The sequence below is a fragment of the Lepidochelys kempii genome, chromosome 7 (assembly GCF_965140265.1).
Source record: "Lepidochelys kempii isolate rLepKem1 chromosome 7, rLepKem1.hap2, whole genome shotgun sequence".
In the NCBI taxonomy this organism is placed as follows: domain Eukaryota; kingdom Metazoa; phylum Chordata; order Testudines; family Cheloniidae; genus Lepidochelys; species Lepidochelys kempii.
The window spans coordinates 111,877,541-111,905,446 of NC_133262.1; the positions used below are offsets into that span (position 1 = coordinate 111,877,541).

Sequence of the window (27,906 nt, forward strand, 5' to 3'; positions counted from 1 at the left end):
GTAAAGAGTTATCACTTTGGATGCGCTATCACCAGCAGGAGAGTGAATTTGTGGGGGGGGGGTGGAGGGTGAGAAAACCTGGATTTGTGCTGGAAATGACCCAACCTGATGATCACTTTAGATAAGCTATTACCAGCAGGACAGTGGGGTGGGAGGAGGTATTGTTTCATATTCTCTGTGTGTATATAAAGTCTGCTGCAGTTTCCACGGTATGCATCCGATGAAGTGAGCTGTAGCTCACGAAAGCTCATGCTCAAATAAATTGGTTAGTCTCTAAGTTGCCACAAGTACTCCTTTTCTTTTTGCGAATACAGACTAACACGGCTGTTACTCTGAAATTCTGGAGAAGATCTTTGAAGCCAGCTGAGGCATGGCTCACTGGAAAGCCAGTTACCAACATTTCAAATTTTGAAGTTGTTTCTGATTGCAAAGTTTTCAAATGGAACAATTTTTCACTTTACCAGCATTTTTTTGTATTTTTTTTTGTAATTTTCAAAATGTCTGAATTTTCTTTTCTTTTCTCCTTTTCTTCTTTTTGCCACTGAGTGCAGTACTAGGAATAGTGTCCAGATTTGTCTTCTCACACTCATTCACTTTCCTTTTTCCACTCTGTGACTCTTCAAAACTTCATCCACTTTGAAAAAGTTACTAAGTAGCAAAGTAAATGTTTCATTTTTCCTTTTGCTGCATGTAATTTTCCAAAGTGGAGGACATTTTGGAAAGTTTAGAATGGAAAAAGAATACATTTTTAAAAATGTGGAAGAAAAAAAAAAGCAAACCAAAACCCTAAACTTGTTCATTCTGTTGCCTCCAGTAGCAAAAAAGGGAGAGAAAATGGGAAAAGCAATCATTGAAAATACTGAAAATTATTAGATTTTGAAAAAAATTAAACAAATCTAAAATTCAATTCAAGAAAAAACAATTGTTTAATTTCATTTTGAAATTTCACATAGAAAAAATGAAATATTTAATCAAAAGATATTTTGCCACAGAAAACTTAATTTTTGATAAAACATTGTTCTTCAGCAGGAAAATTTCAGTTAATTCTTACTCTGAGGCATGTTAGGCCAAGAGTGTTGCCAGTCAGTGAGCTAGATCTTCCAGCAACACTCAAGGCATTTCTTGAAGCCTGTAAATTGTTTGTCCACCAGAAGCTGCTGAAGGGTTTTGAATATTCATAGTAGTTCCTGTGGAGGTTAACTGATGGGCAGAGTGCAGGTGAGGTGATTGAGGTGTACGATGGAACTAATTTAACGCATACATGATACATGCTTCAGTTTCTGAAGGCTCAGAAAAAATATTATTTATTGGAGATAAACAGTAAACAGACTGTAGCAGCAGCAGCATCTGGCAAAAGACCCACTACCATCGGTGGTGCACAATGAAAAGACAATTGTTGGCAATTCTGGTACTTGTATCTAATCAATAGGAAGTTGAGTGCCTCTTGCCCCCAATGTGTATTGATGATTTTTGAATTCTGAGTCAGAGGCATTCCTTTGAGGCACATACCCATGGGTGAGGATTCATGAAAATACTGCATTTGGAGAACACTATTTTGTTTCAGTGTTCCTAATATCTCAGAAAAAGCCAAAAGAAATTTTAACAAAAATTTAACAAATTTCCCCAAAATTTATCTTTGAGCATGAGAAATTCCAGCCTTTTTTGGGAAAACCTGTAAGTGTTGGAAGCTACTATTTTGCTATAACCACATCAGTGCTTTTTATTTAAATTGCGTGTGGCTGGTTCCTATATCTCAGGCATGTTGTGGAGCATCTGCTCATCTACAGCAGCTCCCATCAGCTGTCTGAATCACCAATGAGTGGGTTTTTTTCCTGACCGTGTGTGATAATTGGAGGGATTTTGGAGAGATTTTATTAAACCATCGACATGTTACAGAGCATTTTGCTGAGCTCCAAGATGAGTCACTGTAATTTGAATTACCTTGCTATACTTTTCAGCTGAAATGTAATATACTTTAAGATATATACTTAATTGTAATGAAGATTCTTCCTTTGCCAGCTACTTTTAATATTGATTTTTGAGCTGGGCCTAAGTATGTGATACAATAACAGACTTAGAGGACAGTCTGGGAGCTACATATATCAGGTTTATTGATGCCGTCTGTGTCTCCTTTTCTTCCCTTTTCTAATGAGGCACTAAAAACATCTGTATTTTTACCATTTACAGAGTAGTGTGGTTTCACTGTCTGTAAAAGGTAAACAAAAATGTTTTGATTCTTTCATTTTGTAGGCAAATCTACGTATGTTACCCATGATTCTTGTCAAAATATCATCCTTTGTATACTAAATATTGTTTCTAAATACTATTTAGAAACAAAGGCTCCATTCCTACAATGGATTCTGCATAGGCAGCACCCTGTTTTCAAGCCCTATCTTGAAGGCCAAAAAAGTTTTTTTTTTTTTTTTTTTTTTCCCCCAATCATGTTAGTTAAATCACATTAGCTTAACATTACTGAAAATCTCTAAGATGTGGACTAGCAAGTTTGAAGCCAAATAACACTGCTTCAGAAATGTTAGTATCTTAACAGAGCTTTTCAGTCATGTTAAGCTCACTTGGCTGAACTCACATGCCTGAAAAACACACTTTTGGGGCATTTGACTTCAGTAGGGTTCCATGCAGGTGCAAGGGCATGCCTGCCTAGGATTTGTAGGATTGGCTTTATCAAGACAATGACCTCTTTATAAAATATTTCATTTGAAAATGATACAGAATCAATGGTCAGAAATTTTTGACTGCCTGTGTTTGGGGAAAAAAATAGTGTACCTCCTGTAAAGAGTACAGCTGTGTCAGAATGACACTTAACAGATTTTGTCTAAATCAACATTTGAAGGAATATACAAGTTAAATTTCAATAATGAACTAAGAAATATAATAGTCATTTAGTTTGTTAATCTTTTTCTAATCCTTTGTAGTAAATTTTTTCCAAGACAAGAAGTTTTTAATTAGTATTTTTCTTCTAAACTGAACAATGACAACAAAATGTCAGGTTTTAGTCAGCCCATCAACTAATGTGGAAGTGCATTTATTTTCTTGCTGAGTCAGCTTTGTGTCAGGTGTATTGAAATTAAGCTTCCTTCATTCAGTGTTGAGAGTTGTTAATCTAAAATAGCTTATTTATTTTGAAGGAAGAGCCAGAAAGAGTCATTCTTAACATGCAACTATAGAATCGAAAGCAAGTAATCAAGGTAGCTTAATAATTAGCAACTTAGCCAATAATTCATAACTTGAGCTATAACATCCACTCTTTTTTCTCCTTCCGTATTTCCTCTTAGAGGCCCAAATGTAGAGGTGAGTGGGTGAATCCAAAATAGCGTAAGCTAAAGTAATTTACTCTTTAACACCCTCCTGTTAGTTGCTTTTCTTTCAACACTGCTCTCTTATGGCTCCATATTTATATTAATAGAATGTAAATTAAACCATCTTTGATTCCCTTTCTATCTTAGCTCAGTTGGCCCAATTAAGTTGTAATATGTCAGGGTTGTAAGAAACACACTGGTAAACGTGTATGAGTCCAAGTTGTTGCAACTACATGCTAAAGAGCCAAGATGAAGATGTAAGCCAAACTATCTTAAACAACTTTGGACTCACTTTGCGCAGAGCGGCGTTTAAGTGTGAAATGCTAAAACAGATTTTATGTGACTGTAGTAGGTTTTTTAAAGGATTTCCTAAGTCATAGAAAAGCAAACGGTTACTATTTTAGTAGTCGTCGTACTTTATATATCTTCTAAACACTATGCAGCCAGTAGCTAATTAATATAAACTTATTGCAACATAAAATAAAAATCTATGATCAATTAATCAGCAAATCTTATCATATTTCTTGTTGATTTGATTTCTTTAGGATGCTTCATTGATTAGTATTCATGACTATTTAATATATTTTATCTTCTATAGTGCCTTCCATCCAAAGTTCTTACAAACACTTTACAAACATTGATTGAACCTCAGAAGACCCCTCATTTGCTTATTACCCTTATTTACAAATGGGGAAACTGAGGCACAGGTTAAATGATTTGCACAATGTCTTTCAGTGAGTCCATAATCCTAATTCTTGGTGGTTCCTGACTTTCAACACAGACAGATTTTCCAAGAAAACTAATTATGCTAGGTTGAATATTAAGTGATGTTACAGCACTAAATTACTCTGAGAAGTGTATTATTTAGAAGGAAGATGACAACCCCATACATCAGAAAAGCTAATGCATCACCATGGAATTAATAATGTAAAAGAATGAAGTCTAACACATTCCCTTATGGACCAGCAGATACTATTACTATTTACATTGTGTCTGGTGTGTACATGTTGTACAAAAGTCTTTTGCCCCTGTATGTAGCTTTCCAAATTAATTAATTCTCAAGGGTTGAAAGGGTTAGGAAATAGGGTTGGTGGTTGATTTTCTATGAAAACTGTTTTTCAACAGAAAATTGGGTTTTTGACAAGCAAAATTTTCCTGGAAACTTTTTTAATTGAAAGAGTATAGCTGCAATCTTTCAGTTTTCAGCTGAAAAGTCAAATTTCCGTGGAAGATTTTGATGATGACAAATGTTACTTCATTTTCATCATAAATTTCTATGGGGAAAAGAAAACTTCAGATGAGCTCTGCTACAAAGAAGTCCTTTCTTTGCTTTGTTAAAGGGTTCTTACGCCCAAGGACAATTTCATCAAGCTCAGAAAACATTATATTAACATGTCTTCAATATTTTTGTATTGAAAAGTCATGGTTTCTCCTTGAAAGATATTGCAGAATTTACATTTGCATAAAAGGGTAAATGTCACATTTAGGCAAACTAAGATAGATGTCAATTTCCAGAACCGGGAAGTCCCTTTTTTTTTTTTTTTTTTCCAGAAAGTGAGTAAGATGGAAGATCAAGTACTCACATAGAGCAGAAAATGAGTACATGGTCCTCCATTTTACTTAGTCCATGAGAGAACCAGCCATACGGGGATGCTGATGCACCTTTTATGCACCAGAGGCGTGACTCCACAGTAGCTTCATTCGAAGACAATCGCACTTGGGGAGGGTGGCAGTGATCAGGGAAAGTAGATCAAATTTAAATTTTTGTGACTCCAGTGTCCTCAGACCACTGCACAACTGGTGCAGAGGAACAAGGATCACCATTCCATTCTGTAGGCTGAAACAGCACAGCAGGTAAGGCAGCACCCACCCTCCCTCCCCTTGACGTGAGATGGTCAGGTGGAGTTTGAACCTGCTGTGGGCATTGTGCTAGTCCCTGCTTTTTACTGGGGCTGGGAAGGAATTTTTCCCTCACCATCATATTGGCTTCAGTGGAGTGGGGGGGTTTTCGCCTTCCCCACAGTGGGTGTCAGGGAAGGCCTATTATGGTGAGCAGAAAAGGTGGTAGGCTATATGTCACAACTTATTTTGTAAGTGTGGGGCAGATGTTCAGTGCAGGTACTCGATAGGGAAGGCATCCAGTGAGCAGATAAATGGCCTGGTAAAGGACTTAAAAAGGAAGTGCTGGTTAAAGGAATGGAACGGGGCAGGGAGTTTGGGGCTCCTATGGTTGGAACAGCAGGGAGCCAACCCCCCTTTCTTATAGCCCACCTTAACCTGTCTATGAGGGAGCGTTTATGGTAAGGTTCTGGCAAAAGATGTGCTTGAGGGACCTGGCTGGAAAAAGAGGGGGAGCTGGTGGAAGCCCCCTGGGTAATTACGGAATAAATAGGTGGTTGCCTGCACTGTACACTTTTATCTGCTGGGTAGTCCCAGACATCTAATAATAAAGTTGTGGCCTGATTAAATCCATATCAAGTGTCTCCTGTCCTTCTTTTTGGTATAGCCAGACAACGAGGAGCAAAGTCTTTGACTTAACTGGATGTCATAAGTAAGGGCAACAGGATTTGTTCTGTAACACACACTAATTATTTTTTCAGACTTCAAAGGGAATAGTATGCAGAAAAAGTTAAAAGTAGGCCCAGTGTAGCTACCATGATGTTACAGGAATGATCCAAAATCGTAAAGGCAAAGTTTAAGTTTGAAAACTAAACTACACAACTGATGGTCATTACCTTAAACATTCAATGTCAGTCTGAGGCTTTTCACTAACTTTGACTTTTTCTGCTTCTAAACATTTTGTAATGTCTTCAGCTTCATGTAGTTGTTCTTTAGTATCTAAAAATAAAATAACAATGTCCTTACTAATATATATTAATCATCTGTATTCACATATAACCTGCATTTTATAAGTTCACACATTCTAATTATTGTGGAAACTGCTATGAAGGTGAAAATATTAGATCACAGTACATGAAATTAAAATATTTTACAGTTGTAGTTACCATACAATTGTAATCTTTCAAGCAATTGCAAAATCTGCAGGTTGCTTATAGTATCTGTACATTAAAATTTTAACTCAGAAAGAACCATTTATGGCATTTCTTCCCTAGTTCAACTACTATTACATATGCATTATGTAAACAATACACATACATTCTGGTTATTTCTATTTTATACCGAAAGCTTTGTAGATTTAATAAAAATAAAAGATTGGCTTTATTATACTATTTTGGCCAAATCTCAGAACCGGTACTTCATCCTCATCCTCCTTGACATGTCAGCTGTTTTTTTTTTTTCTTGAAATCTTGTCCTCCTTTTCTTTCCATGACTTTTTTCTCTCCTGATTTTCCTCCTCCTCTCTAACTGGTCCTTCAGAGGATCCTCTTCCTCACCCCTTCAACTTTCAGTGGGGGTGTCACAGGGCTCTGTCCTTGGTCACTTTCTCTTCTCTGTCTACACCTTATTTCACCTACACCTACACAGTAATCTCATCTGTAAACACAAATTCAACCATCTCTATGTTGATGACTCACAGATCTATCTTTTGGCTCCAGGCCTATCTCCCTTTGTCCAATCTAAAATCTTGGCCTGTCTCTCTGACATCTGCTCACCGATGTCTAGTCATCAGCTTAAGATCAACATGTCTAAAACTCAGCTTCTTATCTCCTGCCCATTCCTCCGAGCCTTCCTAATACCTCTTTTCTCAATCATTGTGGACAACATTGCCATCCTGCCTGTCACTCAGACCTATGTCACGGGCATCATCTTTGACTTGGCCCTCTTTGTAGGTCCTCACGTCCAGGCTGACTAAATCTTGGTGATTCTTTCAGATTTTTCTCTGGCCTCGACAAATGTAGTCTTGCCCTGCTCGTCTCCGTTCCAAATGCTGCTGCCAAGATCATTTTTCTGTCCCGTCACTTTGACCCTATCACTCCTGTCTTTGCCTCCCTCCTCTGGCTCCCCCTTCTCTATTACATGAAACATAAGGTGCCTGTCTTAACTTTCAAGGCCCTTCATAGCCCATCTCCACCCTAGTTATCTCTCAGTTGGTATTGAGATGTTGACTCCCACCTCCAGTCGCCCCATGATGCCATCACCAACTTGTACAATTTTTAAACAAGCCCTTCATTCCTTATTACATGCAGTTCCTCGCAGTTGAGAGGGGGAAATCTACATCATTATCTTCCTCCAAAACCCTCCTTAAAACTCATCAACGATAGCTTGAGCAACAGTAGTAGTGAAGTTGCAGCCGCACGGTCGGTGACTGCTCGAGGATGTATGCAGGGTTCTGGCAGGCAGGAGTAGCTTGTGCAGACACCAATGCTGCTGCTGTTACTCAAGCTAGCTTTGATTTCATATCTGTCTGTATATGCTTCAATCACACCTCCCCATGGCAGAATACAAATACTCTTATGTGGTAAGTTCTTTGGGACAGACATCATCTCTTTGTTCTGAGTTTGCACAGCACTTACCACAGTGGCCTCCTAGTCTATGATTGGTTTCAGAGTAGCAGCCGTGTTAGTCTGTATTCGCAAAAAGAAAAGGAGTACTAGTGGCACCTTAGAGACTAACCAATTTATTTGAGCATAAGCTTTCGTGAGCTACAGCTCACTTCATCCACTAAATGCATCCGATGAAGTGAGCTGTAGCTCACAAAAGCTTATGCTCAAATAAATTGGTTAGTCTCTAAGGTGCCACTAGTACTTCTTTTCGTTTAGTCTATAACTAGCTCTCCTAGGCACTACCGTAGTACAGTAAATAATTATGATGGTGAATGGACTGCAGTGTTAAACAAAATGGGACAAAAGTTGGATCCACTGAACTCTGCTCTATTTGAAATGTCACACAAATAAACCCATTTTATTACTAGATCCTAGTATATAATAATCTAGATGACAGGCTATCAAGAGGTGTTACAGTATACATGGATCAGAGCTGTATTTCAAACACCAAAGTACTTTGGAGAAAGATTGTTTCAGTATTATAAAGAGAGAAGAGGTGAAAAGGAAGGTGAGGTTGGAGAAAGGAATAACAAAGACAAAAAGCGAAAGGAAATGAGGGAGAGGGTAGATAACTAAATTACTATCAATCTATCCATAAATGATAAAAATAGTCTGGAAGAGAGTGACACCACTGGTTCAAATTTATAAGCCTCAAATTTGTCTTTTATGGCCCCTATCCTGCTTCCACAGAAGACAATGGTAACACCTACTGTTTTGACTTCCGTGAGAGCAGGTTCAGACCCCAGATTATCCTGAGTTATCCGATGCTCCTGCTTTATTTTATTTCAGATATGCACCACCGGCACACGGATAAAAACTTTTACTTTGTCACCTTTTGTTGGTTCTTTCATAAATCAAGTTACACACACACAAATATATATATATCTCATGTCCTCATTCTAAATCAATGCAGTATTATATCTGAAAAGATTAGCAGGATAAACAGCTTATCATTAAAGCTAGATGAACAATGGCTTTTTTTGGTTTTCAAGAAAAAGTTTTCGGTCAAACCAAAAACGACATTTAAAAAAATTGTTTGGTGAATCTAAGTTTGAAAATTTTTATAAATGTATGTGTTTTACCCCAGTGATAAGGGCACTCCCCTGGGATGTGGGAGACCTAGGTTCAATTCTTCCCACTGCCTGATGTGGAGAAGAGATTTTAGTTGGGGTCTCCCACATTTCAGAAGAGTAGTGCACTACTATCACTGGGCTATGGATATTCTAGTATGCGTTTTTTTTCAATCTCTTCTCTTGAAGCTGTGTTCTACTTTTAAAAAATTATCACTGGAGAAGGGACTTGGGTGTCCCTCCCCACAGGCGAGTCCCTAAATACTAAGCTATACATCCATTCTAACTCTCTTTCCCTGTCCCCGTGACTATCCATTGTCATTCTAAGTAACAGTTCATATCTTTCATTAAGACAATGAATAGTCATTGGGACAATCATACTTCTGAAAAAATATCTGAGGGGAACTATTTGTCAAATATGTTTGTCAAATCACAAATGATTATCATAATAAGTGATTATCAAACACATTAAATACCTTTGAGTTTGCTCTGGAGAGTAAATAAATCCTGCTTTAATTCATTCTTCTGCAGCTGGAGTGCATTTAACTGAACATTTTCATGTTCCATTGACTCCATTTCTAAGAAGAAATATATTTTAAGTTAAAATGTATTACAGTTTTAATCTTGATGGTATAATCTTAAATACTCTTTAATTACTTGTAACCGTCTTTGGATATTCTAAAAGGACATTAGGCTAAAAATACAATTAGACTTATAAAACCTGGTGTACAAGAAATTACATATGGACAACTCTATTAGAATTATATGTATCTACAAAGAGGGAATACAAGGAACAGGTGCATGATGAATTAAGTCTGTCAAGTCAAACTGTCTGCAGAGAAATTTTTTACCCCTGTTGGCTATTCATGTTCCTGGAACTCTGGACTTTATCGCCAGATGGGTGAGTTGGGTTCACCTGGAGAAATAGGAACTGAAACGGTCCAAGTAGCCATTGCCTTTGTTACTCGTGTGGTCTGTGGCTAGCACAAAGAATGATTGCCCAGTCAGCAAGGAAGAGGAACAGGAAATGCCGTGGTTAGACTACCTGCTATGATCTTATATTCTGTATTTGAGCTCAAAGGGTCATAGGATCCTGTTTGAGACAATAACTATAAAGGACCAATCTCATGAGGCACCTGTGCATGTAACTCCCGTTGAATTTAGGAGGGCTTGTAGGATTCAGAGCTAGGTGGTCAATAATCATTGAGGATTTATGTGGTCCATTTAACATGGTAATGCAACGTGCACCCCCCTATACTTCTCTGTTGGCTATGACCTCCTGGATAGCTGTGCAGGAGTAGATGCAGGTATCGCAGAGCTTGTACTTCCCTGCATAGCACAAATGAGTGGGAGAGAGTGTACTGGGCAATATAGCCACACCAACACACTGTCCCTTATTCAGGGCAGATCATGTCTTACAATCTAGCCCGAAGAGAAATATCCAGCTAGGAAGGCAATAGGTTTAAAACTATTGCTTTACTCAGTTATGTTTTAGTCATTTGTATTCTCTAGCAATCCAAGATAAAATAGTTTAACATAAGACATACCGTTTTTCAAAATATTTGCCTTAGTTTCTAAATCACATATTTCAGTCTTGACTTTTTTCCTAATCAAAAGCTCTCTGTTACATGTTAGTCCATACTCATTGTTAAAATCTGTGATTTCCTTAATAAAATTCTCCTCTTCTTCAATCATTTTCCTCTTTGTATCTGACTAAAAAGGTGGGAAAAAAATACATAGAGAAAAATAGAATCCTTGTTAAAATAATCGAGGTGAAATACAGTTTTGTCCCCTTATAACTATGTAAAATCAGTATGTATTCTATTTTGTAACCTGGAAAAACAGGAAAATGGTCTAGCTCTCCATCATTACTTCTGTTGCATTAATCTTACTGTTTTGCTCTTGTGACAAAATGAAAGGAGTGTGTTCTATAATAATAGTGCTGTATCATTAGTGTTAGAGGCCACATTATGCTATCAATTTTTAAGCATGTGTTGAAATCAATGGAGAGTTCTGCTTAAAATCAATGGCACAAAATGGCCATTATTTTTGGTTCTTTAAATTGCTCATTAAGGGTGAAATTCATCCCTTTGCAGAAGTCCAGGACAAGGCCACTGCACTATTTAAGCTCCCAAAATATAGCCTAAGAGAGCTGACTCTGTTAGGGAGTCTGGAATATGGAGTTTCTCAGTGCCTTTTAGAAGTAGGTCCCAAATTTAAAGTATTTGCTTTTTCAAGGAAAACTTTAACTCATAGAAAAATACATTCATATAGTCAATTACAAGATTAAATTCCATTCAAAGCTCTTATCTGAATACTAATTTAAGTAAAAAGTGAATTCCCTTGTAAACAAGAAGAGATAACCCATGTATCAAATCTAACTGGATACAGCTGATATCAAATTCACGTTCCATCAGAGGATAGGAATTTTGCCTTTATTGCTAAGTAGCATTACTATAATATTTACAGTATTCCTATTCTGTCCTATATGTCAGAAGGGGAATATGCTAGACACTGCAGTAATACTACTAAATTGTAAAGACAACTGAAAAGTTTTTAAAGGTAATCCAGGAGGTAGATTATCTAAAATCATGGATTAAAGTTTGGAGTGAGAGTCTGAATTTTTGTGTTCTAATTTGTTAGAACCAAAACAAATTTTAATCATTCAGATTTTCATACTTAATTAGTGTCCAGTTTTTTTCAAAATATAAATCTGACTGTAGTCATACAGTATTTTGTAAAACTGAACTCCCCTAAATAGTATAACTGGAAACATACAAAGATTTTGAGAAAAATACTCCTTTGATTCATAAGTTCAACTTTCTTTTTCTCTAAGATGTCTTCACGTTTCTTCAAAAGTTGTAAGTAGAAGAGCTTTTCAGACAGCTGTTGAACCTTCAAAGAGAAGAAAAGATTATTGGTGATAAAAATAAGTACACATGATGGATAGGTCTTGCACATAAAGTGCCCTATCCAGGAAAAAAAAGTCTGCATAGCTGCTGGACCATGGAAGCTTAATGGGTCTCCTTTTCTCTTTAGCTTGCAATCTAAACACAATTCTTCATAGCAGTCTCTCCTCTTTAGAGGCTAAACTCAGTGCTGTTCCCAATATAGAGAATGGAGTCCTTAACTCTCATTTTTAGCCAGAAAATTTTTCATTTGGAATGGAGAGAGACTCAACAGAGCATACAATCTTTTAAATAGCTTAACATAGGGGTGAGTTTTTCTCTATCTAACCAGATATCATTAAGTCAGGCATAGATTAACTTCAAAGGGACAAAACCCCAAAGTTATTGTGCTCTTCTCTGAATGTCTGTGGTTAGCCATAGAGCGCTATTTATGCTAGCTATTACCCTGTGCCTCTTCTACTATTGACGATGAAGTAGGGATTAATGGTCTCATAAATTTTCCCAGTTTGACTGTGAGAACTATCAGGCAGAGGAGAGTAATGAAGGGACCAAGCTTTGGGCTGAAGACAGTTCTACTATAAAACCCCAAATAAACTAAAAACCTTCCTTCTGCACACATTTGTATTTTTGGATTTAATTTTTTTAAACAGTACTTCAACTGATGAGGTAGGCTGCTCAACTAATTTGTGCATACCACTCAAGGAGAATTCTTCCAGATTTTGCAGCACAACCATGGTTGGAAATTTAAAACTAAGCAAGCATAGGGGGACAGAATATGATAAGATACAGGAGCAGATAAGTAGGGAGCAACTAAGTTATTGAAGGATATTAAAGGCAAGCACCAGAAGCTTGTATCTGATGTGATGGTGAGTGGAGCCAATGAAGGGACTCAAAGAGAGGGGATGACAAGGGAGCAAAGTGGCTGTCAGGAAGCCCACAGAGTATGGGATTGCAGTAGTCAAGAGGAAATATGGTGAGAGTCTATATGATAGTTTCAGTGGTATGGATGGCAAGAAAAGGCCAAATATTAGAGATATTATGGAAGAAGAAGTAACAAGATTTAGAAACTGTCTACATAAACAGGTTGAGAAAGGGTACTGTCAAGATGATATGCCTGAATAACAGAGAGAATGGTGGTAGTGTCAACAGTAATGTAGCTCGGGCAAAATTAGGAGAATTTAGAAAAGAAAACAATGGGCCAGATTTTCTCCTCACATACCAACCATATTTTAGTGAAGGTGTCAGGGAGCTTGTTCCTCCAATATCAAGAGCTTTGGGATAATTTATTGTTACGTACTGATTCAAAGCAAGTTACTAATATTGTGCTTCTGTGTGTTGGATCACATTAAAGAAGTTCTGTATTAAAATCACAAATGAGTTTGATTCCCCAGAGTTTAAATTCCAGGGTATTACTAATTAAGAGGTCTCTTGGTTTTTGGTACTTTCTCTCCCTCTATGTGTGAAACTTGCAAGCTGCTAATTGTGTTAGTACATTCCAAGACAGAGTCTGTTCTCAAAGCAATTCACAGAGAGAGAGACTCAAAGCAATACTCTAACAACAGAAACAGCACCCAGAGACTCCCCGCCCTTTTGTTGTATTAACCATTGTGATTAAAATAGAGATAGAGGATGTATGTGGATGGATGCTTGGTGTAGATGATAACTGAATGATCAGGGAGGTGCCAGCCTAAGAATCCAGTGTCCATCGGCTGAAGAAGGCGTCAAGTGGAAATAACCAGAGGACCCCCCCGGAGGGCAGACTGGAATCCACCCAACAGCCTCAAGAATGGGAGAACCAAAGAACAAGATAACATCTTGGAGCCGTCAGGAATGTGCTATCTGCTGATTGATTCAGCAACAGCATGATGAAGCAATTCCCATAGACTGCCATAGGAAGAAATTCCTATAAAAATAGACTCTAAAAAGTGAGAACTTTGGGGTCTGATTCTGCAAACCAACTTCCAGGAGCATCAGATGAGCATCTGACAAGGCCCTGCTCCCTCCTCATGTCCAGGCCACCTGGCCAGTGGCTTGGCATGAGCAACTCTAAGGCTGGTAACTATGATAACAACCTTGCAGAACCTGTGTGTGTGTGTGTGTGTGTGTTTGTATGAATGAATGTGAGAATAAATTTGAGATTGAATGGAATGTTATAACTATAACTAACTGCTTACTATGATTCTTTCTGTATTCACAATAAATGTGGTATTTTGCCTTTTTCCCTTTAATAAGATCCTGCTGGTTTTTATTTTATTGGTACAACATTTTGGTGGAGAAGGCCCTATGTAAAGGGGGAGAAGGCCCTATGTACGGCACCCCCAGGCATAATTACAAAGAGAAAAGAGAGTAAAAAAAAAAAGAAAAAAAAGTTAGCTCTGCAGAGGCTGGAGGGAATTAAGCAGTTAAACTTTGTATTTCACCCAAACAACTTTTAACCGAAAATGTTAAAAAGGAAAAGTGTTAGAGCATTCTTGGTTTCTTTGCAGCCATTCTGAAAGAAAAATGGGCCCTTTTCCAAAGGAATGTCTGTAAATTAGCCAGGCAAAAATAAACTGATTAAAATCATTTGACTGGACAATTTAGTCAAATTTGCTAAAAGAACATAAGAGGGTTCTATTGGAACTTAACTGCCTCAAATGTATAAAGGGAATGTAAGATGTAAAAAACAGAGCAGTGTGGAAGGGATGTTAAGGAAAAGAAAATGTGTATGTATCTGTCTGTGTGTGTGTAAATATGTAAAGTTCTAAGGACCAGTTAGTTTTGTTTTTGTTTTAAATAATGCCACTAAAAATCCATTTGACTCTTTAATTCAAAGTTGCAAAACTGACAGACCTTTTTGCTAGACACAGGTAATTAGTGTTGTTTGGCTTTGGGATTTGGCATTTAACCCTTAAAAGGTAACTCAATGCTTTACAAAATTTAAAATGTTTTTAAGTTGTGGCTGCAGCAGGGCAGTCAAAATCAGGAGAATATAAAAAAAATTTTGGATTCTTTTTGTTTGTTTTTTGTTTGTTTGTTTTTGTAACAAAATAGCAGATGAGAGTTGTAGTAAAAAAAAAAAAATTAAAAAAGACAGTGCCTCTCTGAAGCAACAGCAGGGGTGACGTGCACAAAACAAAAAGGAGCAATGTTAGAAACACTGAGTCTTAAAATGGCTCTGAGTAATCAGACTGTCACTTTGATAAAGGTACATGAAAACTCTGTAAGCAAAAAAAGAAATAGTGACACCTTATGTAAAAATGGATCTGGATAATGTTATAGAAGTTAAACTATGGAAGGAATGTGCATTTGCCCCAGAACATGTGCAGGGTATATTGTAGAAGGGGCAAAAGAAATGCAAACATACCATGCTACTTAATTAAAATGCTATTAGGGCTCCAAAGGGAGCCACAATAGGTTGGGTTTTCTTTTTCAGATTGCGGTGTGTTTTGGAAGCAGAAGTTAAAAGTAATCAAAACTCTGGTGAAAGTTGATTGTGTCCCTTTTAAGATAGAGTCTCTGAGCTGCTGATGGCTTTAAATCCAAAAGCAGGAAGTTTCTGTGAAAATGCAAATTACCTAAATGATAAAGGAAGGAAAGAACTAGCAGCACAAAGGAGCTGCAGATAAAGGACATACCTGGTCAGCAAACAAATTGTCTAAATAAAAGGCATGGGATAACAAGATAATTTTAATACATTTAATGATAATAAGTATCCCTGTAACAACGTATAGTGTGTATGATTTTTGGAAAAATCCTTTAAGGTCGTATGGTAATGATGCTTCTCAGTTATTACCTGTAAATAAAACTTAAAGCTTAACACAGCAGGAAAAACATTATAAACTTGGTCTGCTGTATAAGAAGGAAAACTCAGGGATTTAATGACTAAACAGTGGGATAATTTCCCCATAACCCTTAAAAGATAAAAGCCTTTGAAACCTGGCCTGCCTATAGAACAAAAACAGGAAAATATGGGGGCAATTTTTCTGTTTTGCCTGCAATCAGCAAGGGTATTTGTAAAAGAAATATTTTAAGCAATAATCTGCCACCCCAAAAGGGGTAGAAACATGTTCTTTTTGTCTTTCAGAAAATCAGGAAAAGCTGCCAGCTGAAAAGCAACCCAATACCATGAATCTACTGTCACAATAGAAATTGTGTTCTGTGTTCTATGTTTTGTCTTGTGTTTTGTGTTGTTGCTCGCACTGTTGTGTGTTTAAAAAAAAAATACTGAAGACCTGCAGGAACTTAAAAATAAATTAAGCTTTCTGTCCCAGCTACAGGACAGCCTGATACAAAAACAAGTACATGCCAATGTAGACTTGGTCCAAATTGGTCTGGGTAACCTAAAAGGCCAATGGAATCCTTAGTAATGGCTTAATACTACCACATGGCTTATCCATAAGAAAAAAAAAATATTAGAAATAGGAAACTACACAGCCATAACTATGGGATGCACTGAAATGCAGATACTTGCACTAGCTACTTTGGAACACAAAATGTTCTGGGTCATATTGGGAAATATTAAGGGTTTGATGCATTTGTTAAAAAAGAAAGAGATCATTGGTTGACACTTATCAATATGAATGGATGCAATATGTTTCCAGCATTGTAAACCAGACTTGTTAATGGGAGAAATTGTTGTCAAAATTGCACACCAACAGTCCCTGGAGGCAAAGGTATTGAAGGTTAACCCACTCCCCATATTACACATGGGATCCTTTTGGCTACCCTGGACCTTGAGCCAGTGGGCTGGGGAGGGAGGGAAGCTATTGGACACTAGAGGTTGTACCGAATGGACTCCTCAAAAGTGGGTGTGCCTCACCTTGCCTGTTGCCCCAGAACCTTGTAGTAAAGATGCATCACTAGGATCATGTATGTGGCATGAATTGGAATCACAAACTCAAATTGCCTCACAGTACTTTCTCTTGAATAGGCTACATAGAAAGTGACACTGACGATTATAAATCTTAGTGTCAAAAGGGGGATTATGTTGGATCACATTAAAGAAGTTCTGTATTAAAATCACAAATGAGTTTGATTCCCCAGAGTTTAAATTCCAGGGTATTACTAATTAAGAGGTCTCTTGGTTTTTGGTACTTTCTCTCCCTCTATGTGTGAAACTTGCAAGCTGCTAATTGTGTTAGTACATTCCAAGACAGAGTCTGTTCTCAAAGCAATTCACAGAGAGAGAGACTCAAAGCAATACTCTAACAACAGAAACAGCACCCAGAGACTCCCCGCCCTTTTGTTGTATTAACCATTGTGATTAAAATAGAGATAGAGGATGTATGTGGATGGATGCTTGGTGTAGATGATAACTGAATGATCAGGGAGGTGCCAGCCTAAGAATCCAGTGTCCATCGGCTGAAGAAGGCGTCAAGTGGAAATAACCAGAGGACCCCCCCGGAGGGCAGACTGGAATCCACCCAACAGCCTCAAGAATGGGAGAACCAAAGAACAAGATAACATCTTGGAGCCGTCAGGAATGTGCTATCTGCTGATTGATTCAGCAACAGCATGATGAAGCAATTCCCATAGACTGCCATAGGAAGAAATTCCTATAAAAATAGACTCTAAAAAGTGAGAACTTTGGGGTCTGATTCTGCAAACCAACTTCCAGGAGCATCAGATGAGCATCTGACAAGGCCCTGCTCCCTCCTCATGTCCAGGCCACCTGGCCAGTGGCTTGGCATGAGCAACTCTAAGGCTGGTAACTATGATAACAACCTTGCAGAACCTGTGTGTGTGTGTGTGTGTGTGTTTGTATGAATGAATGTGAGAATAAATTTGAGATTGAATGGAATGTTATAACTATAACTAACTGCTTACTATGATTCTTTCTGTATTCACAATAAATGTGGTATTTTGCCTTTTTCCCTTTAATAAGATCCTGCTGGTTTTTATTTTATTGGTACAACATTTGTTTATATTACTGAATATAACCAGGCATATTGTAGTTTCTCCAACCCCAAAGTGCCTTCATAATCTATTACTTTGCAGTAAATTTTTTTAAAGAAATCATTGAGCCATGAAAGGCAAAATGCTATAAATCAAGTTCTAATTACATGCTACCTGGTTTTACAGAACAGAAAAAAATTAATATTTCCTATGAGCATTCCCTTGACCACAAGCAGTCTCTGTGAAATAGATGTCAAAACATTTTTGAACTCTAAGGCTCATCTACTTATTTAGGCTTGGGTTGGGATGCAGCCGGGGGAGAGGGAAGAAATGACATACAGTTATTTGAAGGAGGACTTTAGTATTATATTATTTCTTAGTAGTAGTTTGATTATATTAATTGCAGTAGATACATTGAGAATTTGTAGAATAAGCTAAATTTTAGGTGTTGAAAAATAATTGACAATGTAAATAATCTCACTAGTCAATGTATAATCTTTATATTGAAATATTATTTGATTGAAATAATGCATTTTGGCATTTCCTTTATTGCCTGCATCATCTCCTTTTGATAAATGAATTAATTTCAAACTAAACAAGCAAATAAAATCTACTATTGTACACATTGGTAAGAATATAATTAATTTTTGAAGTATAAAAGACAATGGAATCAATTAGGATTGCATCTTCACCTTTCTCCAGTAGTCATGTACAGCAATTGTTTTACTTTTGAGTCCTCTGATACCTACCATACAAACCACAATTATAAACCAGAATTAATCAGTAACAAATTAGTGAATGCATCCGATGAAGTGAGCTGTAGCTCACGAAAGCTTATGCTCAAATAAATTTGTTAGTCTCTAAGGTGCCACAAGTACTCCTTTTCTTTTTACAAATAAAATTGTGATTCTCATAAATTAATTTTATAAGCAGGACTACAGGGGGTTGGTTACCTAGCAAATATCACACATTCCAACCTTGTATTGATTAAAGACCACTTCCTATTGTAGATCCATATTGGGTTCTGATCTATGAAACCGTTATGCACATTAGTCCCATTGAAGTCAATGGGGCTGTTGACATGCATATGTTTAACTGTTTGCAGAATCAAGATCTAAATTTGTAACTAGTAAATATTTCTAAACAATTCTGTGGATTCTTTTCCCCCCTCTAACATACCTTAATCTATTTTAGGGGTTTCTATAGCACCTGTCAAAGTAGCATTGAAGTGCATATGTAGAACAAATGCACTGGCAAACCACACAACAGCCTAAATTTTTGAAGAGATAGGTATTACCACCAAACCATTAATTCACCTCACCAAATGAATTAGTAGTATAATAAGTGTTGGTAAAATTAGGAGTCTGGTAGTAAAAGTCAAAAGGGGCACAAAGCACAATCCAGAAGATTGCAAGATTTATCTCTAACATATTTCTGTTATTTTATAGGTAGAATACTAGAGATAGCATAGGCCTGACTCTAAAAGGAGCCTCTGTCTGCCTCCTTACTATGCACCTACAATTTTGTAGGTGCAGATATTTAAGAGCACAGGTGACATCATTTAGACCTTATTTACAGGCACAAACAAGTGGGTGTCGAACATCAATTTCACCCACAATTATTAGTACTGACAAAACTGAGAGTATAAAGAGGGAGTACATGTCTCAAAACAAGGCTCCACATCTACTATATGGAAAAAGGGATTAGAAAATGTAAAAGAGTGAGTGGTAGAATACTAACTGGTCTGGCTAGAAAGGTGGTTCTGTCTACAACGGCACTAGCCAAACTATAAGTGCACTCTTTGTACATGCTAGACGGTGAGTAACACAAATAGAATTGCTGATGTGTGGATGAGGTGGAAACTCTTAAGGCCTGATCCAAAGCTCACTAAAGTCAGTTCTGGGACTCTCTTAATTTACTTCAGTGCACACTAGATACGGCCGTCATTGAATGGAAGTGGACAGTGAAGCGCGTATGTGAACGAACTCCATGTATCTTAGAGTGGTAATAAAGGAGAAGGAAGGAGTGTTCTACCTTCTACATCAAGACCCCAAGCTTGTAAAAGGAACCAGATTAGACCCCTGAGCCCATCTGGAATCCTACTGAGGCCCCTGGGGCTCCATGCAATCTCAGGGGTCAGTCTGAATGGTGAGTCTTATAGGACTAGGATCAAAATGGCAGGCCGATGCTCTTGTGACGTGTTCAGATACTATGGCGATGAGCACTATAGAAATGCCTACAAATACATACATAAAGCAAACACTATGATAAGATTAACACTACGTGAAGTGTAGTGCTTCAAAGTGTTCATGAACAATTTATTAAAATTACAGCCCATTTACCAATAACAATAATTAACATACTATAAGTATTACTACTCTACCTTAGTTTCTAATTTTATTTTTGCTTCATTCAGTTCTTCTGTTGTTTGCTTAATTTTTTCATGACTTCTGTTTATGTCTAATTTAACTGCAATACAAAATGAAACTTTAAACACATGAAATCAATTTGTGAAAGTGAGATTCTTTTAACAATTTGTTGCTTGCAAGATAGAGTGGTGTAGAAAGATGACTTCAGTAGAGACATATAATTGCTAGACTTCTAAACACATCGGTTTTCCTATAATAGCTACTGTCACTGTCATCAGTTACTAGAAGCGGAAATCGACATTCAGTTGCAAACAAACGAGTGCCTAATTACTACTTTAGGGTGGACAAACATGACATTTGCATAGATAATTCAGATAGCTATCTTTGGAAATTTGATTTAAATTAAGGGTTACCTGTTTTACTGTATAGTAAAGTACCTTGTTGATACTCTGCTACACCATGACCTACTGATTAAAACAACAGGCAGGGAGACAAGATACAGGGGTTCTATTTCTAAATCTGCTGGTGGTTTTATGTGAATCTTGGACAAACTTCCTAAAGTTCCCACTGCACTCCAAGCAATTACATTTCCTGAAAGCAGATTTTGTAGAGTTCAAACTACAGGTCTAGACTGCAGTATTGCCAGACCCAAGCATTTACAAAATCATGATTTAGCCCCCACCAATATTATGAGGTCAGCTTAAAAATCATGAGATTAAAAAAAATAGCAGGTCCTTTTTATTCGCCTTCTGGTTTTGAGCCTTTGGGTTTGTTTTTAATCTTTCCTCCATCATCAGGAGGGTAGAAATGTACTCTTTAAAAACAAAACAACAACAACAAAAAAAACGAGCGAGCACTGAGATTTGCTTGTAATAACATGATTCCAGGAATTGGGGCTTTAGGAATAACAACAAATATCATGACTCTCGTGATAAAAAATTATTTGTTGGCAAGGCTGTGCGTGAGGATGATACAAGCCTGACCCTGCTGTATTCAAACACAGGAGAAGGGAGGTAGGCTCTTTCAAAGCAAGCCCACATGTGTCTATTACAGGGCTGTCCTGAGGCCCTATGGAGTTCACTATAACTATTGAAACAGGAGGTGGTGAGAGAGGCAGGAACTCGAGTTATTGGGCTCAATACAGGAGTGACTGGGTAACTCTGGCCTGTATTATACAGGTGAGACTAGAGACTCTGAAGGTCCCTTCTGGCCTTATAATCTAGGAGTCTATATACTCCAGGGGAAAGGCTCAGCCAAGATTTACTGGCCTTGCTTGAAACCATCACCCCCACCACGAGATGGGGGAACCACCACACTGCCCTTCAGGGCTCTATGGGAGCCAGGGAGTCATGTGACCACAGGCCATCATTGCTGCACCAGGCATGAGATGGCAGCTGTGTGGCTGACCTTGGTGCATGAGGCGCCGCCTCTCCTCCGCTTGCTGCTCCGTGAGGAGGATTTGCTGGAACAGCGAATCCAGGCTCATTTCTGTCTCCTTGCGGGGCAGGACTTGGGGTTATTTCCCTGTCCCTGGGAGGCTTATTCACCACTTCAGAGGCCCCTCACAGGGGGGTAGGGAGCTCTTCACGGAGACTGACTCCTCCCCCTTTAGCAGCAGCCTTGTGCTCAGTCCGTCACACCTACTCCCCCTCCCCACCTGACCACCTCAGTTCCTACCTCTGTACTGGGGTTTGTGCAGCCGAGGAGAAGCCGCAGAACCAGCCCATCAGGTGGGGAAGCCTGAGGTTAGAGCAGAGGAAGGAAGCTGGGTTGAGGGGTGGGAAAAGAGGAGCCCAGTAGTACAGGTGGCTGGATAGGGGAGGCTGGTGGTTTTGGGGGGCAGTAGAGGGAATAGAGATTGGATGGAGAGAGCGGGGGAGTTAGCGGGGGAACTGCTGGTGGAAAAGATTAGATTGGGGGTGGGGCAGAAGGTAATCTTAACACATAGAGGGAGGGGTGGTAGTCATGGTTGCACAACATTTCAAAGTTAATGGGATGAAACAGAACTTCAGCAAAACGTTATGTTATAGTCAAACTACTGTTAAACAAAATAAGGCTCTGATGAAACTTGAAAACATGAACCTGACCCATCTTATGTAAAACTGAAAGGATTTTTTTTTAAAATTGGTGCAAAGTGAAACAGAGGGAAGAGTTCACAAGGGTGAATTTAGGAAAGTGTTTTAGTAGCGAAGCTTCCTACCCAAAGGCCAAAGGAAAAATGGAAACTATGAGTGAAGTGGGAAACTTTTGGCAATTCAGATAGCTATTTCTTACCTGAGCCTGGTGAGCGAACAAGTTATTTTATAAAAATTCAAGAGAAAGAACTACAATATCCTGGGATCAAGGCGAAAATAAAATGAAAACCATTCTTTGACGTTTTCAAGACTTTACTGCTATGGTTGCAACAGGGGCTTTCATGTTTCAAACTGTGAGAAAGCTTCTGTATGCCAGGATGGTGTTCCCTGTCACATATTAGAAGAGCTGCTCTTTGTGGCGGGGCTCCAGAGTCTCAAATTATGGGAAAGGAACTGTTCTTCATAAGAGAGGAAGCCAGAATCCAACAATAGTGCATTTCTCGATATCTGAGAATGCCCAGTAAGCCCTTTTTACGGCTCTGTTAAAGAAGTCTTGAAATTAGGATGGGGGAAGTGAAATAGTCTTTAGAGTTCAGCTTGGTAGCTGTGACTTGGGCCTCAGTTCTCTAAACACACACATGCTTAAGTCCACATAGTAGTCTCATTGAGTTCAGTGGGACTACTCATGTGCAAAGTTAAATATGTATGTAAATGTTTGCAGGGTCCAAACTAAATGTTATAGAATAAAAGTAAAATGCATTCCTGTTTAACTGGAGCCATGCAAAGAATAAGACCTTTTGTAACTTGTTGGTTTTTCCCAAAGGTGGCTTTAATTTTATTTTGTAGGTCATATCGGTGCATCCTAATCTTAATCTATATCTGTATTTTAATCATCATGCCCTAATCAGGTCATGTCTTTTTAATGTACTTCAGAATTAGTAATTGCCTTTTGTAATCAAGGTGCTGTGCCAGTAGTAAAGTTTCCTCTACAAATTCTAATTTGTGTAGGAAAGGGGCGGGGGGGTGGGGGGAAGAGATTTTGTTACTAAGTAGTGCTAAGCGTAAAAACACTTGTCAATTTAATTGCATGTATTTTTAAATGTATAGTGTCAGATTTTTTCAAAAACAATTGTGATAGCCTGAAATGTAAATTTGGAATCTCTGCCCCCCAATCCTCTAAATATTTATAAATATTTATAAATTAAAAAAAAGTTAATGGAACCTTCAGGATGTACATGAACTCTGAGTAGCTTCTTGCTCTTACTCTCTTCTCCCTTGTTTATTGCTCTAATTCACTGCAGCATGTCTAAAATTAGGTACTGATCTTGTGTACATTTAAGCATGTGCATAACTTTAGAAAAAAAAGGGGGGAGGATGGGTTGGGATTTTTGTTTTTCTAATGTTCCACGCTGTGGACCCCCTCTTTTTATTCGTAACAGAAGTCTCGAACACAGCCACACAGAGATGCCATAGTCTTTGGCCTTTAAAAATATTCTCTATCCAACCAAATGTCACATGAGAAATTCCTTGCCTTTCATGCTAGGATGCTGGGGGACACAGAATGTGGGTCATTCTCCCTATTTTGATTGTTTTATGACAGTGTAAGCGGGGGAATAGTCCCACTATTGTGGGGAACTTTCCCGGCTTCTGCATTACCGCGGTGAAGTGGGCTAGCGAAAGGATCTGAGTCCTCGCTCCCACTTCCTTTACCCAGTGGCCTCCCTGCCCTTGAGGACTCCCCTTCCACTCTCCTGTCTGGCAGAGTCCTCGTAACCCCAACAAGGCTGGGCCCAGGATTCCTGGGGGGCTTGACCCCCAACCCTGCTGTGGTCACCTAGGACGGGCTAGGGTGTCCCCACTCCGGGGTATTCTCTCTGCACTGGCCACTTCTCTGACCCACTGACCATTACATACAATTTAAAGCAAATGCAAGTTATTTAATCAACAATTAATTTTAAAAAGAATAAGGAAAAATGGGAAAGTTAAAGGAAACACATCATCCCGCTCTGTTGCAGGGAACATCACAAACAGTGTCTCTGGAATGTCAAGGCAGTTCACAGTCTGTTCCTTGTAAGTCCCAGGCCGCCTTCTCAGGCCCTGGCTGTGCTGTAGAGATGCTGTGGGTTGGACGCTTGCTCTGGTGGTGGCCACACGCTCTCACACTCTAAGTGGTAGGACCCTTCTTCCCAGTGTCGCCCCCGCCCTGTCGGGGTTATGATCCAAACCTGGCCTGCAGAGCCTCTTGGCTGAGGCGTCTCCCTGTGCTGGGCCCGCTGCCCAGGGTCCCCCTCGCTCTCCCCAGCTGCTCACCGCAGCCAGCTCAGGACTGCTCCAACCCCAGCTCCACCACTCTGTCTCATGACTGCTGCTGTTGCTGCTCTGCCTCCAGCTCCATGGGCTGTTTCTTTGGCCCTTCTGCCTCTGGTTGCTACAGTTCTGCTCCCAGGACAGGTCTGCTCTGTGGGCTGCTTCTGTGACTCTGCTCCCAGCACTGACCTGCTTTGTGGGCTGCTTTTCTGGCCCCTCTGGCTCTGGTTGCTGTAGCTTTCCTCGCAGGGCAAGTCTGCTCTCTCTGGGCTGTGCCTCTGGCTTTGGGGCTGCAGCTCTGCTCCCAGGACAGGGTCTGCTCTCTCTGGGCTGCTTTTCTGGCCCCTCTGGATCTGGTTCAGCTCTGCTCCCCAGCTCAGCTTGGGCCCCTGCTTTCTCCTTAGGTTGGCCCCACTCTGTCTGACCCAGGCAATTCCAGCTCACACGGAGGACGGGACCTCTCTGGCCTCCTGACTCCTTGATTAGCCTGCCTACCCTGTCATTCAGGCTGACCTGGAGCATTGGCCTCTCCCCACTGTTCCTGGGGACTATCTGTTTCAGGGTCCTGATTTTCCATAGATCATTCCCCTTTTCGTACTGGGAGCTAGCCAACCAAAACACCCACACTGAATGTTAGTAAGGAGGCAACTGTCCCCTTACAAAAGTCTTCTTGGACAGAGTTCACCTCTGGGAAGAAGCTACAAGAAGGTGCACATTGGTAGCCTTGTGATGCCTCTAGTGCCTTGTGAGGCATGAACCTGTTAAATGTTGTTTTAAAAGAAATAACCTTTATAGAAAACTATTTTTGGTGGGAGTAAAAGGAAAATAAGGCTGTAGTAGAACTAGGTGAGGCAGTATGGCCTTCTTCTAAAAATTATAGTAGAAAGATAGAAAATACAGAAGCAGGGAATAGTTTATAAATACATTTCTTCTCCTATTTTGAATACATTTAATATTTGTTTTTTCCTAGTCATTTTTCTCTTGTTTACCTGTAGCATTTGGACCGCCTGTCCCTCTTCTGATTACCCAAGAAGTCCAGCTGTCCATTTAGTTACATAAAAGGCACAGCTAATGCTCTTAAAACGCTTTTGAAAGAAACAGAATACTGAATAATTTCAATGTGAAACCAAAGTGCATTAAAGTGGCTGGAGGTCAACAAAGTGCTACTGAAATAGGTGCTTGACATTGTGGGGGCAGGGGGCAGTTTTTATTCCAGCGCTTCTCTCCCCCTAACCCGCCTCTCTTCAATCCCATGCTGACTGCTTCTTTGTGTCTACCTCCACCTTCACTCTTCCCCACCTATTTAATAGAATAGGGCGAATTCTTCCTTATGGTAATTCTACTTACTTTATTTTGTGTTTGTTTTCAGTGATGAAGTCCCAGCTGTACGCTGCTGGGAGTTGGTGCTTAAGTGTGACATTATAAAAAATGTGGTTTTGAACAACTAAATTTTAACCCAGTATAACTTACTCCACTGACTTCAGTGGAATCATTTCTGAGTTGCACCAATGTGAGATCAAACTCAGTGTTTTGGCACAAATGAAATGAAAATTAAAAAACAAAAAACAAAATTAAAATTAATTTTACACTGAGCCATGCTAAATAGGAACATCAACTAAGCTACATTTATGACTGGTACAACATTGTTACAACACAACAAGCATCAGATAGTAAAACAGATCTCTCATCAATGATGATGGCCAATAAAAGGATGAGTGACTAAAATAGATACGTCACAGGGTTTCTGGCCCCAGTAAATGACATAGATCCAGTTTCCTTGTGCCAGAACCAGTGTTCCCACTTCGGCCAATTAAGAGGGTAGGGCACCACTTGGGGCTATAAAGGATCAGGGAGTCAGAGAGAGAGAGACCTTGATGAAGCAGAATTGCCTGTGTGAGAATCTGGTGAGAGCTGCTGGAGACCAGGGGTCTGGAGGACCTGGCCTAGAGTTACTGGGGAGTTGGAGGAAACTGAGGCAGGTGCACTTGTTGTGCTGCAGCCTGCTGAAAGCAGGTGCTGTAGGGCAGTGGTTCTCAAACGTATTTGATTGTGCCACCCTTCTTTGTGTCTAGTAGTTTACGCGCCCCCTTCCCCCGGGCGCCTGGCCAGCAGCCACCGCTCAGTTCTCAAGGCAGAGCAGAGAGCAGCAGCTGCTGGCTGGGCACCCAGCTCTGAAGGCAGTGCCGCCGCCAGCAGCAGCGCAGATGAGAACCCACAACATGCATTGGCTCCTTGATTTTCTTCTGCAGCACAGGTTAAAGCATGGTCTAATCATATACCCCTCTTCATCCCTTATACTATGGACTGCAAGGTGGGATGCATAGGAGTCAGTGCTCCAGCTTTAAATCCATTGGAGGTTCCCCTTCTCTTGGATGATCCCCAGCAGGGGCTTTGTGAGTAGGTTCTGCTTTCTTTGTGTTGTCTGATCACGGAAAAGGACTAGAACATGGCAGAGAATCTGCTCCAAAGTTTTAACTGTTGCCCAGGGACCTATTTTAATATTGTGTTTGGCCTGCAGGGTGAAAAGCTTAAGCACAACTTGTATGCAGCATATCCTACATCTGCAGAAATACCTTACAAACATGAAATACTGGTGTTCTTCATTTAGCTTTGTCTTAGAAAAGTTAGAAGTACAATTTTAAAATCATTTTCTTCCAAACAAATCTATTGATTGAGCAGCCGGTTCAGTACTACTGTCAAATACAAATACAGGACTGATTCTGCTTGCATTCACGTCAGTTATTTCCCCCAACTCCCCTCACCCCCATTTTCTTGAATAGAAGCAGGATTGGGCCAATGGTAAATTCTACGGAAAGAAATACAGTCATATCAGACTCCATCTTGTGGCTGTGAATGGTAATTTCAGGGTGCTCTTTATGCCCAACACCCACGTTTGTTTGTTAATGTTTAAAATAGTGCTGCCAAATCAGCAAAATAATGTTTTGTCCAAATGATTGGTTAATTCAACTATTGCTACTGCGGTTGTTAAGAGTGAAAAATATTTATACTTCCAGTAACATTTTGTGATTTTACTTTGAAGTAATTGGACCAGATTATTGTGCAGATTTATATCCTGTGTAATCTCATTGATTTATGTAAGTGTCAGTGAAGAACTTGGCTCATTGTTTTTCCAGACTGAAAGTGTTCAGTATTTCAAAACTGAAGTAAATAAAATGACATCACTACCTAATAAATTGTTAGTTATTGCAGAGAAACAAAAATCTACAGTAGATCTCTGAATTTAAGCAAACAGGCTAATATTAAATAATAGCACCAGGAAGTGACTTTAATCCTCCAGTGAAGCTAACATTGTCTGGGGTAAGAGTTATAGCCTTTTGCATTTTGGTAGGAATGTAAACAACTTTTCAACAGATGTCCCTTATAAAGGAAGCCAGCTATTAGCATTGTGATATCTCTGTTTGAGTCTCACATCCAAGATTTTGTGTAATTCCATCTGGAAAGTCTTCATTGGATCCC

The 27,906-nt window shown here is 39.2% G+C and overlaps 1 protein-coding gene across 1 annotated transcript in view; it reads right to left on the minus strand.

Moving 5' to 3' along the window:
- CCDC172 (coiled-coil domain containing 172) overlaps positions 1 to 21,533 on the minus strand; it is a 45,537-nt gene extending 24,004 nt beyond the window's left edge. Inside the window, exons 1-7 of the mRNA XM_073354789.1 lie at positions 21,455 to 21,533; positions 20,062 to 20,147; positions 11,671 to 11,787; positions 10,440 to 10,605; positions 9,369 to 9,470; positions 6,666 to 6,683; positions 6,053 to 6,137 (exon numbers count right to left, since the gene is read on the minus strand). Of these exons, the coding sequence (XP_073210890.1) occupies positions 6,053 to 6,137; positions 6,666 to 6,683; positions 9,369 to 9,470; positions 10,440 to 10,605; positions 11,671 to 11,787; positions 20,062 to 20,147; positions 21,455 to 21,533 (653 nt within the window). The remainder of the gene's footprint in view (positions 1 to 6,052; positions 6,138 to 6,665; positions 6,684 to 9,368; positions 9,471 to 10,439; positions 10,606 to 11,670; positions 11,788 to 20,061; positions 20,148 to 21,454) is intronic.
- Between the last annotated feature and the right edge of the window lie 6,373 nt (positions 21,534 to 27,906).